Source organism: Protopterus annectens, chromosome 1.part2 (assembly GCF_019279795.1).
Source record: "Protopterus annectens isolate FY-2018-M chromosome 1.part2, PAN1.0, whole genome shotgun sequence".
In the NCBI taxonomy this organism is placed as follows: Eukaryota; Metazoa; Chordata; order Ceratodontiformes; family Protopteridae; genus Protopterus; species Protopterus annectens.
In genome coordinates this window covers 736,179,563-736,192,781 of record NC_056727.1, presented here as the reverse complement: position 1 = coordinate 736,192,781, position 13,219 = coordinate 736,179,563, and the positions used below count along the sequence as shown (strand labels likewise).

The 13,219-nt window shown below is 37.4% G+C and overlaps 1 protein-coding gene across 1 annotated transcript in view; it reads right to left on the bottom strand.

The window, feature by feature from the left end:
• Positions 1 to 10,654, bottom strand: part of CNIH3 (cornichon family AMPA receptor auxiliary protein 3) — a 1,634,537-nt gene extending 1,623,883 nt beyond the window's left edge. The window contains exon 1 of the mRNA XM_044058844.1: positions 8,788 to 10,654. Coding sequence (XP_043914779.1) covers positions 8,788 to 8,868 — 81 coding nt within the window. The 5' untranslated portion in view covers positions 8,869 to 10,654. The remainder of the gene's footprint in view (positions 1 to 8,787) is intronic.
• Positions 10,655 to 13,219: the final 2,565 nt, after the last annotated feature.

The window sequence follows — 13,219 nt, the reverse complement described above, 5'->3', positions numbered from 1 at the left end:
CCTATATCATTTTCATGTGGTACTAATTTATAAGAATATACCTGCCGCACAGTTATCTAAATGGTTACTTAGGTGAGGATGACGCAATGCCGGTGGCATACAGGAAGCTCTGACTACAGCCGAGGTAATGTGAGATAACTTTTCAGCTCAGCTGTCACATGAAGCTGGCAAGGAGGACAGGTGTGCACATCCTGGTGGGGAGACTGGGATGGATCCAGTTGCACACTGCTACAATCCTTCATAGGAGGGATGGTGATGTAAATACATGGCCTGGGGCAGATAATATGCTCACCAGCTACCACCAGGTGGTAGCCTTCAACACAGGTGTGCAGAGGTATGCACTCAGATGGGGAAGTCATTGTGGGTCTCCTTAATGGCTCAGGGGTGAGATTAGGCCATTACAAATGTTCTCATGGCTGAAAATGCAGCAATGGCACAAAGCACCCTCATGGTTACTAGAACAATAAACCACTTTTGTGCTTCTCCTGGGTAAGGGAAAGAATGAGTTATGTCCCACTGCTGGTAGGTTTGATGACTGGCAGTTAAGAGGGCAAAAATATATAAAAACAATTTAATGTGAGGATAACAAACAGAATGTTGCATTATTTTTTGTCACTTTATTCTCCTTTTAGATTCTGCAACATTGAAGCATTTCCATCTGAACTGCATGTCTTGGAAGGTTAGTTTCCTTTTGCTAGATCAGTTCTCAGCATCTAACTCTAGATGTCCACTTGATTCCGATGAGTGCGATAAATGTTGTATTTAGTCTTTCACTGCCATCCCTCTTAAAAGGAATGTTATGTCAAGCATCCCTAGACCATGCCAATTTTTCTCTAAATGTTTAGTGGGGTACTAATACTATGGCAGGAATGGACCTTATTCCTAAGTCAAGTCATATTACAAACATATCATGAAACTGGTTTCGCTGCAGTCATAGAAGAGTATCAAGTGTGCTGTTCTCGATGTTCACAATGTACCCAGAATTCCCGCCTTTTCTTGTTCATATGAGGTTACATATACTGGCAGAATACTAAGTATGCTTAGTTTGCTTTTGTTTTTAGCCCATTTGTTCCTGTTACTACTGTAACAATATGGGTGCCTATTTCCACACTCCTCTCGTTTTTTGTTTGCACGTCTTAACGTTTTATATCCCTGTGACTTTGTGTGCAGAAGATGCTGTAGTTGCAAGGTTTAGCTATTTGAATAACTAATGCCTATCTTGTCCTACTTACGTCAATAAGAATGTCTGGTTTTCTTGTGTCTGCTTTCTTAGGTGTCAACACTGGATGATCCCACATGATCATTATTTCACTTTTAGTAATTTTCTTGTGCATCTTTCCACTGCATGTTAATGCACATGTCTGGTTTGATTTCCATACCTGCTCCCTTCTGAAATATTTCTGCTAATCTGAGCACGAATGTCATCTTAGACTTGTTTTCGTCATGGCACAGCGCATTCAGTATGTTTACATCTGAAGATCTCAACAGATATGTATGCAGTCTTACAACTCCACACCTATGTAAATAGTCAACTTCAAGGAGGCCCGTGCTTCCCTAAGACTGAGGGAAATATAATCTTGCCACATCCTTTTTTTTCCAATTACACCAAAGCTTTGAACTAGACCAAGCTAACTATTAGCTCAAATTTTATTCTTGGGTATTAAAGCAATTTCAGTTATTAGTTTTGGTATTTTTAAATATTCTTTACATAGCTTTGATATTACTTTCCTGCTGTGTCTGACCCTTTGTCTATTCCTAAATAATTAAACTCTCTGTTTTGTTTTTGTTTTTTTTGTAGCTATTTTATATCACATCCCTCTCCCGGGTTGATATTTTCTTGATGCTAAAGTTTTCCTTCAACAAATACTGCTTTTCCACCTTTGTTGAGGGCAAATGTCATTCTTATATCATTAGAAAATGTTTTTTGCTGCTTAAACCTGCACTGTTTGACACACAACCTATATGGTTTTAGATAATCCACACAAAAAATAAATAAATAAGTCAAATGTCATTTGATGGGGCTGTTTTCTTGAAGTCAAACTGTACCTGTATCATAGACTATTAAGTAAACAACTTAATGGGCTGAGGACAAGACAACTCACCTGTGGTAAGAAGCACCATAGAATATTCTTCATTAAATTCATACACCTGGAATATTAAATTGCTCTTTTCCATGGCTCACTGATAGAATGTTATGCCTCTTTTTCAAAGTAACTGCACTATAATTTACCAGTATAAGGTCAATCTTATAAAATCTGCAAGCTTTTTATCATCTATGAATACAGAATGTTGTCAAATGCTTTTTTTGTAATCTAACCATGCCATACTGCAGTTGCCACCCTTTTATAGCTTTTCATTATGACTTTGTTTAATAGAAGATGAGCACTGGTGTAGTATAATTCTGTTGGTTTTCTAAATAACCATACACTCTGTATCAGTTCCTGTATATAGTTTATATGTTGTTGATATACAGGTTATTGGTCTATAATTCTTAAGATGGTTTGCAGGATCTTTTTTAAGCAAAAATATGGTTTCCCCCACTGTTAACCAAGTTGGTGCCATTTCAAGATATGTACATACTCTTTACTCTACGCTAATTTGTGTAGTCAGAAACTGGATATTGCATACAGACCAAGAGCCTTCCAGGTGGAAACCACTCTTCACCTCACCTCTAGATTACATGTAGTTACTTCATTCCATTCCATATTGTTTATGTTAACCATTCTATTTTTTAATGAATTTTATCTACTCAGCAGTATTGTTGATTCATTATTTATTATTTATTATTTATTTCCATTTGTTGACTGTGATAGTCCACTGGGTCGAGATGGCCCATTTTCAGTGGAGGCCCGGGGAAAAAAGCTCCACAAGAAACATGTGTTACATAAAGATTCACAGGAAACATATTTTACATTACATAATATTATTTACAAAATTAAGGTTACATTATTTTTGTTATTGTTCAACTGGGCTTTTGTAGCAAAGCTATGACTAGGGTGGAACGAAGGGGGTAGTTCCCTGCAATCAACAGTTGCCAGCTGTGTGGGAATGTGGTACCAGCACTGCTTTATGAAGGAAGCTATTGTTGATTTGAAAACTAAACTTCTCACATCCAGATAATAAAACAGTTAACAGGCTGCAGCATTTGCTTCAGTACAGTGCAAAGACTGTTTAGAAATTCTAGCTAAAATTCTCAAGATGCAAATTAAACTGATTAAACATGTATGCCTGTCATTTATGTGGTAAATGAGATGGTCATATAACTGCACATGCCCACAGACTCACGATATTACATGTATTTGTCTTCAACCTCAGTGTAATACAAAAATGCATATTAGAAATATTACAGGAGTTACATGGCAAATCAAGAGTTAGTTTTTTTTTTCATAAATTAGTTCAACAAAAAGTACAAAAGACATTAAGAGAAGCTGCTGTTCTGCAAGAGTATACAAATTATGAGTAGTCGCACTAAAAATCGGGGTTTCATAATATTTTAATTGACTCATATTGCTAGCTTTTATTGCTAGCTTCTAAAGCACTATAATGTTGTACTATATTTTTCCTTTACAGTGTTAACTATTTCTTTTTATTTAAATATTACATTTTTTTATAAATGCCCAATACTTACACTTTTTTTCTAAACACTCAGTATCTTTAAAATACAACAAAACTGCAAAGTATTTAGTTGTTCCGTGACAGCTATGCTCCTTGATGTGTAATAATACTTGGTCATATATTCATTTCTTACTAGACTCTGGTGTATACAAAACTTAATACAGAAGGATAATGTGTAACGTATATGTCACTGAAGACCATTTCTTTCGTAGACCATGTCAATGAGTTTCAAAAATTAGAAACATTAGTGGCCATGAGTGAAGTGAGGGCCACGACAGAATAATACTTCAATCAAATTGGCTTTAACAAAATTTACGGTTAACACCTGGGAAGTAGGATTGAGGAGGATGGCTGTCCTACCTCTATAATGGAAATCTAAAGCTTTGCATCACATTAGTCAAAAGAAGCTGTAAGACTCGGTGAACGCCTGGCAAATTAAGACTTGAATCAACTTAGACTGTTTTGTGAGGTCCCAGCCTCCTTTTCACCTACAACATCAACAAGACACAAAAGGTACAAATTTGCCTTTTTCAAGTTAAAAAGGGGGTTTGTCTATTGCTGCAGCTCACAGATGAATTATTCTTTTTGTGAAGGCTGATATTTTAAATATGTACTGTTACAGCAATAAGACAGACAGGACCATTCAATTTTGATTACATAAGTAACCTCCGGTAATTTAGAACAAGGGTCAGCTACTTAAGAATTGGGCAAATTTATATATTTCATAGATTCATATTCTAATATTCATTAGAACTAAATGAAATAAAAATCATTTTTGACTGTAGGATTTGAAGACTGGTGTCTAAGGAAAGACACAATTACATATGATCTTGTAAATGGTACCAGCAACATAAAATGTCCTAAAAAACATGTGACCCTTACATGCAGTTTTCAGATCAGTCCACATTTCAGTGTCTACATCTCAACCTGAGTGGTTTTCTTTGTTATGTTTTTAATACTATATGTTAATCTTTGAATAAAATGAAGGATCCAATCTCCACTTTTATCATATATTACCTAGAACTGGGTTATTAGATCTGTTCTATTTATTCAATCTGTGGAAAATTAAAAGTCTAGAATTTATAATACACAGTAAGAATCCCATGTCAGAAATGAAGAATCCAGCTAACAAGAAGTCATAAGACACAGGAAATGGTGAACATCTAATATATTTATTTTGATAAATGTGAGTAATGAAATTATCCTGAAAGACTGGTTGATAACCTACTTAGTAAGCCTTATAGGTGTGGTCAGCATAGGATGACCACTCTTATGACAGACATCTGCCTTTTACACCTAACAAGTGATCTTTAAACTGTTTATTTGTTTAGTCACATGTAACATGACAAAATGGAATAAGCAAACCAATATACACTAAACATTAACTGTACTTCCTGTCTCCTATTAAATAGTCTTAATACAGCTATAACTTCAGTTAGATGACCCATTTGTTTACATTGACTCTTGCACGAGTTGGTCATTAAAGTACTATGTATCTAGTGCTCTTGTATTTGTGTGGATCTGCAACTGCTGCAGAAGTTGCAACTTTAGAAAGTTGCAATACAAAAGACACATACTGTGGAGCACATTTTTATTGTATTCTATTTGCAATGTACATAATTTTGTCAAAAGTGTTACAGTCTTGAAGAAGGGCTGGATCTATTCTATGACTTGCAAGTGCACTACATTAGTGAGAAAATGAACTGCTTACCGTAACTATAAGGTGGAATTTATGTATAGCATATTCAGAGACCTGATGATTTGATACTTTTTCTAATAATTCTGTCATCAATGCTCATCAAACTTTCCATAGCCTAAAGCACAAACATATTTCTGTTCATTCTGATGATACCCCCAAGAACTGATGTGCATTTTTCTGGCAATGGGTAACTTTTATGCATTTTCTAAATCCAGCATTGCTTATACATGTTTTATGACTTGGAAATAATTGACAACCAGACCCAAAACCAACTGTATGAGTTGTAACTGCAACCCTAAACAGTTTAGGAAGTGGCTATTAGCCTCACTTGTTCTGGCAAAAAGAAAGAGTGGAGTTTGACTCTCACAACTTACCTAGCGAAAATGATAATTCTGAGCACTTGTTTTTACTACAGTTCTAGGCTTTATTTTGAATACGCCTGCCTGGGAGATTATGCAGGAAGGCTCTATTCATATTGATAAATTGTTGTTGCTCTGCTTGAAATCACCATACTAGTTATCTTTCTGTATTTTACATTTGGTACCTAAACATATGTTAGCTATTAAATATATAGACTACAACATGCAAGGAGTTCCATAAGTCAGAATATAGATGACTGACTAAAAGATTGGGCCTGGTTACTCTTTCTGTGTCATCTGCTATGACTTCATGGTCATATTTTAAAAGGAAAAGGCCATTCCATGATTTGTTGACTTACTGACATTTACAGTAAATTGCACATATAATTTCAGTTTTAAAAATGCATATAAAAAGCTTCTGTTTGGCTGTCTGTATAGGGTCTGTCAATTATCAACACTTAACAACAATAAGAAAAGTTCTTATTCTGACAATTATCTAAGTTTGTAAACATCAGTACTCAAAATATTGTATTTAACACAGAGTAGCAAGAAACCAAGTTTGCTTCAACCATCGCTGACTTCAGTACAGAAAAATATGAAGTTATAATGTTACGAGTATACCGCTCAATCTCTCAGTGCAAGAAATCTGGACAAAGACAAAAATAATGGACGGCAAAGGCCCAAAAATAGGGACAGAGTTTCAATATTGCTTCTATAAACTTAGACCATTGCTAAAATGACAGATTTGCATTATTATATGTTTTTTTGAAGGATATGAAGTCTGAAACTCAAATGTCTGTCATCATTTAGTATTATTTAGTCATGTCAATCCTCAGTGATTTGCCAGAAAACCACAAATTTTATGAGGAACTGACCAAAAATAAGAGCTAAACTCTAGACATTCTGTGAAATTCTGTAAAAATCTGAACAGTTGAGAGTTATGGTTATAAGATCACTGCCTAAGTACACTTGCCTGTCTGTAAGACAGTGTACTGGTAACCACCAAATCTCTGACAGAACTTTGACCATTATGGACTGCATTGATCCTTAAAAAAACATACAAGCCACCAGCTACTTCCTGGTGTTCACTGCTCAATATATATTCAGGCACCATACTTCTCAACCTCTTTTCTAAATCAGGGGTAAAGCCAAAAACAAGGGTGGATAAAGGCCCAGAATCAGGGACAATATTTTAAATAATACTCTAATGGAAAAGTTAAGAATCTTGTCAGAGACTAAAATGATGGAAGGGGATCATAAGTTCATAGGTAGATACTAGGCTGTTGGCCCTAGGGCCTATATAAGCCTAGCCAAACAGTACCCTGGCTTTTGCCACCCAAGAAAATTATTTTCCTGTGCCACTGTCAAGCAGAGCCATAAAAGTGATACCTGGGGTGAATTGCCTATCTCCCATCCAATCATCAAGATTTTTCTTGAAGAGTGCTAATGAGAAGCTTTGTTTGATATAGATAGATAGTTTTGTTCCAGAGTATGGGAAGTCTCTAGTACAGGAATCTACCCCTCCAGCATGTTCTGTTTATTGTGGTGACAAGGTTTAGGTCCCTAGAGCATGTCACTCAGAGGGATTGGGATTTCTTTAAGCGAAGCATGTCCAACAGCTCTGGGTTTGACGTAGCTTTATGTTAGGCAGAGATCGTCTCTGAGTAGGCGATATGCGACAGAGTAAAGCTGGAGTTTTTTTAGATGGTCTGCGTAGGGCATCTGTTTGAGGCTGGTAATCCTCTTTGTGAGGTCCAAAAATAGGGACACATTTTAAATATTGCTCTTATAAACTTAGAAAGTTGCTAGAATAACAGGTTTGGTATTAACTTGCATTTGTATGAAAGCTATGAAGTCTGAAACTCAAATGTCTGTCATTTTGAGTGACTTCAAACCTCTGTGATTTGCCTGAAAACCTCATTTATGAAGAGCAGGTGAAAAATAGGAAGCAAAAATCTGGATCTTCTGCAAAACTCTGGACAGTTGAGAGATAAAAATTCATTACTGATGTACAGGAAATAATTTACAAAAAAATGAGGGACATGACAAAAATATGATGCAAAGTCTAGCACATTTGAGAAGTAGTCTTACTTCTGAACTGTCCTTCAGATTTTCATAGAATGTCCAGATGTTTGTTTCATATATTTGGTTTGTTCCTCATAAAAGTTGTGGTTTTCTGGCAAATCAGTGAGGATTGGATTTAATAAAAAATGACATGCCTTTATGTTTCGGACTTCCTATCCCTCAGAAAATTAATGATAACACAACACCTTTTAACCTAGCAACTTTCTAAGTTTATAAGAGGAATATTTAAAATGTGTCCCTGTTTTTGAGCCTTTGTCATCCCCCAGTATTGTAGCAAGCCTTTGCCCCCCGCCCCATTATTTTAGCTTTCTCCAGATTTCTTGTTCTTAAGAAGTTGAGAGGTGTGGAGGTTGTAGTATCCAAATATCTTGATGACAAATTCCCTCCACATGTGTGCAGGAAGTTACAGGAACTTCATTTGGAATATAAACGAAAAGCCCAAATTACTTTACTGTTAGAAACATACCTCTCAATGCCTTAACCCAAGTAATCTGGACAAAGCCAAAAATAATGGAGGGGCAAAGTACCAAAAATAGGGACAGATGGTAAATATTACTCTTGTAAACTTTGAGAGTTGCTAGAACAAAATGATTTATATTAGTATTCATTTTTCGGAAGTCTATGAAGTCTAAAACACAAAGGTATGTCAGTATTTAATTGCCAGAAAACAACAAATTTTATGCGTAACTGAACAAAAATATCAGGCAAAAATATGAACAGTCTGCGAAAATCTGGACTGTTGTGAGGTATGGCTAGAAATAATAACGTTCTAATCAGCAAAATAACAGTAAAGGTTGCGGTATTAGTTGTTCCCTCATAAAATCTAACTTGTACACACTGCCCAGTGCCCTCCAATAAATACTTCATCATCTCTAGATAGCTGTGCGCTCCTTGGCTGAATATTTTTTAACAGGGCTTTTTATTAAACATTTTTCATACTTGATCACCTCTGAGTTCCAGTACTTCTTAAATACTACCATTTGCACATTTTCTGCTTATATCCCGCCCCCAATAAAAATGAATACTCACATGCCAAATGGCGAAGAAGATGAGGGCAGCACACAGGACCAGGGAGAGCATGTAGCAGAAGGCAGCGAATGTGAACGCCATGGCGACACAAACTCCAGTAGTCAGGCAACAATGCTAGGTAACTGTTTCAGCAGGTAGACAGTGTCCCAAAGTTGGGGCCCAAATTAAGCTTTACACTGGGCAGCCGGGGTCAAAGTGACAGATGAGAACATAGATTTGCAAATGAAGACTAAATCCCATTATCCACCACGTTGATTTGCAGTCCACCTGCACCTGTCCTGAGCTCCAAGACTTAACACCTGTTCCTGTCTGAAGTGTTAGAATTTGTATAGGTAGGTATTCCTGCCAGATGGTGAAATGCAGCTCGGAATTACATCCTCACTTTAGCTGTTGATGCTTCACCAAGGGAGCCCCATCCATGTCTATACTGTAGCAAATCCTACCGAACTCGATTGACAGCTTTTTGTTAAACAGAAAGATAATTTTAGCTGGCGATTTTACTGTTGCCGTTGCTATAAAGACGTACTTGAGACAGCTTCACAGTTTAAACTCTTGATTTTGCAATGGCTCTGAATTCAACATAGTGAAATCAGCGCTTTGTCACCAGAGTATTAATTTTCCCATTTATCCACTCGGAATTCTTCAGAACGGCAGCTCTTGGATTTTTGCATTCAGATCCATTTCACTGCTTACAGACAGCTCCACCATCACTTCCAGCAGTTGGACATCAGCAGCTGAACGCAGGTGAATGCTGCCTACCTACCCAAGAAACCTGTAGATGGCACGGCGCGCAGCCCTTCCCCCAATGAAACCTGCTGTTATTTTGAGAGCAGCGCAAATGGCAGAGCCTTCTTACTTGTCGGATAGCAGAACACTGGCTTATACATAGTGGTGCATTTCCAGAGTGCAAAAGAATGCAAATTGTCACACGGTCATTAGTCAACAAAGTACTGATGGGTCACAGCCACCTGGGGGGCGCGGAGCAGCGGAGTCAAGTTAAAAAAAAGTAAATATAATAAGACTGCGGTCGGATCCAATTATGTGGCCATAAACCATTTTAAAGTAAAAGGATGCAAACCACATGTTTCTCTCAGAGATTTTTTTTTAAATAAGTTCTTAACATGCGTGACATATAATATATTTCAAGGGGATTGTGATTTTCCTTTCCTAATCCTCCTTACTTCTGTTTGAAGTGCTAACCGTAGCCCACAAACATCGGTGTATCATAGAGTAATGATGGTTCCAAAACAGTCTCGCACAGCTAATTGGGCAGGTTTGTTGTGTGCACCAGGCACGTTGTGCAAGGTTGTCTGAACGATGTCCTTATACGGTGGGATCCATCTCCGAATTCGGGACCTTTATTTACGTGTGTGTAACCAGTATCAGAAATGCTCACCTTGCCAGCTTCACCTTTCTTTACTGCCGTGAATGCCCATGTACATGCTTGATGTGAAATTAAAGTTAGTTTAGGTTATATCAGGGATGAGCCCCGCTGTTACCTGTATAGCCCCTGTTCTAACAACAGCCAGGACACTGCCTCTGGCTTTCACAGAGGAGACAGTTACCTGTACTTCTGAGACTGTTTTATTTTGTAACTGTTTGCCATAACAGGACATTCAACGATCTGATTTGTGTCATCCAGGGCTGAGAAGCAGAGACGTTTAGTTTAGCACAAGAAATAAAAAACCTCTATGTGACAACGTTAGATTATATTTCACTGCTGTGGTCGAGGAGGCGGAGCACATCTTTTAAGTACCCTGTAGAACTGATAACTTGTCTTCTCTTCTTACCCAGCCAGAGCAGAAACATGATAGCATAAAATGTATAGGTTGCCAAGGAAATCACGATGCGACATTAGCGGGAACCTGTAGAATAGTTTTGCTTTCACTGCACATAGCGACTGTGTATCCTAGACCAATTTTTTGTCTGTCTTTCTGATGAAACTGAGAGAATAATGTGACTGTGAATTATCTTAGGAGTAGCAGCGAGTAATAGAAATAAAAGGTCTGGGGAGGACTGTATGTACAATGTACTATTAGGACCAATCCGTATGTGATGTAGGGTTCAAACATTTCCAGTGCTTTACACTGCCAGCCATATTGCATCCAACATGGGGCAAACAGCAAAGAAATCCAACAAACTCTGACTCTCACAGAGGGTAGGTCACTTGAAAACAATAGGGAGGCTGCTTATTTACAAGGGAAAATATAACTTATGTGTCCAAGTAAGACATCAGAGAGAAAATTATTTTATTTCCACTGCCCTTGACCATTTGCTAGCTATACATGGCACTAATATTATCATTGTGTTTTATGTTTAAACATCCCTTGAGAATGGTCTCATAAGAAGTGCTCTGACAGTTGGAGATCAGCTTAAATAATAGTGCATGGCTAAAACTAAAGCTGCAGGCATTTTATTGTTAATGCATGGCTAAAACTAAAGCTGCAAGCAGTTTATTGTCAATGATGAAATATCAAAATTGGTGAAAACCTCTCTATCAAAAATACTGTCACTCATCACCCTCTTTATCAGAAAACACCTTCATTTATGGAGCACAGATTATTTAATCCATTCATGAGTGCCTGCATAAACAAATATATGGGATGACTCCGAGGATGACAACTGGCCACATAATAAAACAGATGAAAAGATGCATGAAGAATTTCAGTAGCTGTATGAAAAGTTTCACAAAGTAAAACATGATAGATATCTTCTAATGCAACAAAGGTATTAATAAACTACTGAACTGTCCATTCTAATCTATACAACAATCTATTTAGGAATTACAGAGTACCAATAACAAAAATGTGAAAGTTTAGTAGTCTAAAACTCAGTGTAACAAAACGAGCATAAATTGCATCACACTGAATGTTCTGTTAACAAAATTTGTAAGAGAGAAAGTGTGTGAGCACACACAGACGTGCACGTGTGTGTATGCATTCATGTGTGTGCACGCAAAGTCGCACATATAGGCATGTGCATCTGTATGTGTGTGTGCATGTCTGTGCACATTGAGGTGTGTGTGTGTGTGCATGTATGTGTGCGTGTGTGTGTGTGTGTGTGTGTGTGTGTGTGTGTGTGTGTGTGTGTGTGTGTGTGAATGTATGTGTGTGTCTGTGTTTGCTGGGGGATGTTGGTGGAAGGGTGTACTATTATTTCATTCTCCTATTCTTAGCCTGCCTGCATTAGAATTACACTTCTGTCAATTTGTTTGTGAAGACAGGTGGTATATTTTGAGTATGGTTACATTGCATCACATTTTAATAAATAGCAAGAACAACTAAAAATAGGTAAGATACCACCTAACCGAGCAGTCATTTTCTGATACTCACTTTACCATGTTCAGAGCCACAGGGGGAGCTGGAGCCTATCCTAGCAGCCAGCGACCATAAGGCAGCGAACTACTTCTGGATGGGATGGCAGTTTAATTCATCATAATGTAATGGTACTACCTCAGTAAAATATGACCTAGCAGTACCTGTGGCATCATTATACTCACTGTCCTTTATATGGGATAGATAACTGATCAAGAGCTGCACATGGCAAGTGACAAGTGTTGTTACCAGTGAATTGTTATAACAATATAATTCCATGTTTCATGTATCCATGCTCTCTACCAGCACTACCACAAACAATATACCATGACAGCTTTCCATATAAATATTATACTGAAATATCACAACATCACAAATGATTACCTGTTGTTACTAAAATGGTCTGCGTTTACTCTTTGTGGGCTTTTATGGCAGTGTGCCTGATCATATATTTCAATGGTTTGCAGTTTTACACACTACTTGCCAGAGAAGCCTTTTAGTAGGGTGAACTGTCTTCATAACAGAAAAGTGCAAGATGTAGTGTATGTCAGCCTTACAACCATAATTACTGAAGGCACAAATAAACAGTATGAATTCTGGCCACCAGTGAAGAATAGACGCATATCAGATATTGAGCCATGAGTGGAATTTTATATCATTTTGCACACTTTTGGTGAGTGACTGCCACTGGAGACAGACAGCAGTAGGAATGGATCTATTTCACATCACCTAAAACCCATTTTACTGACTTTCATTTCACCAAGACCAAATCACCTCATTTTCAAAATACTGAAAACTCATTTGACTGAATCTCATTTCACCGAAAGCTTACCGTGCTAAACTTCAGAAGACTAAACATTAAACCATAGACAAACACACTCATAACATTAATGACCAACTCTTTCCAGAACTTAAAAAACTACTTACTTACCCTATTAACAGAAACTGGACTATATAAAACCAAACTAAGTGGGGGATACGCCCCCCCCCCCTTAACTATATATACTAACAGGATCACACTATAATGGGGAAAAGGACATCTACCTTTTACTTGCCTTACAGTACTCTACATGCTGCCACTACTGCTGGAAACACACAAAACATCTGCCATATTACTT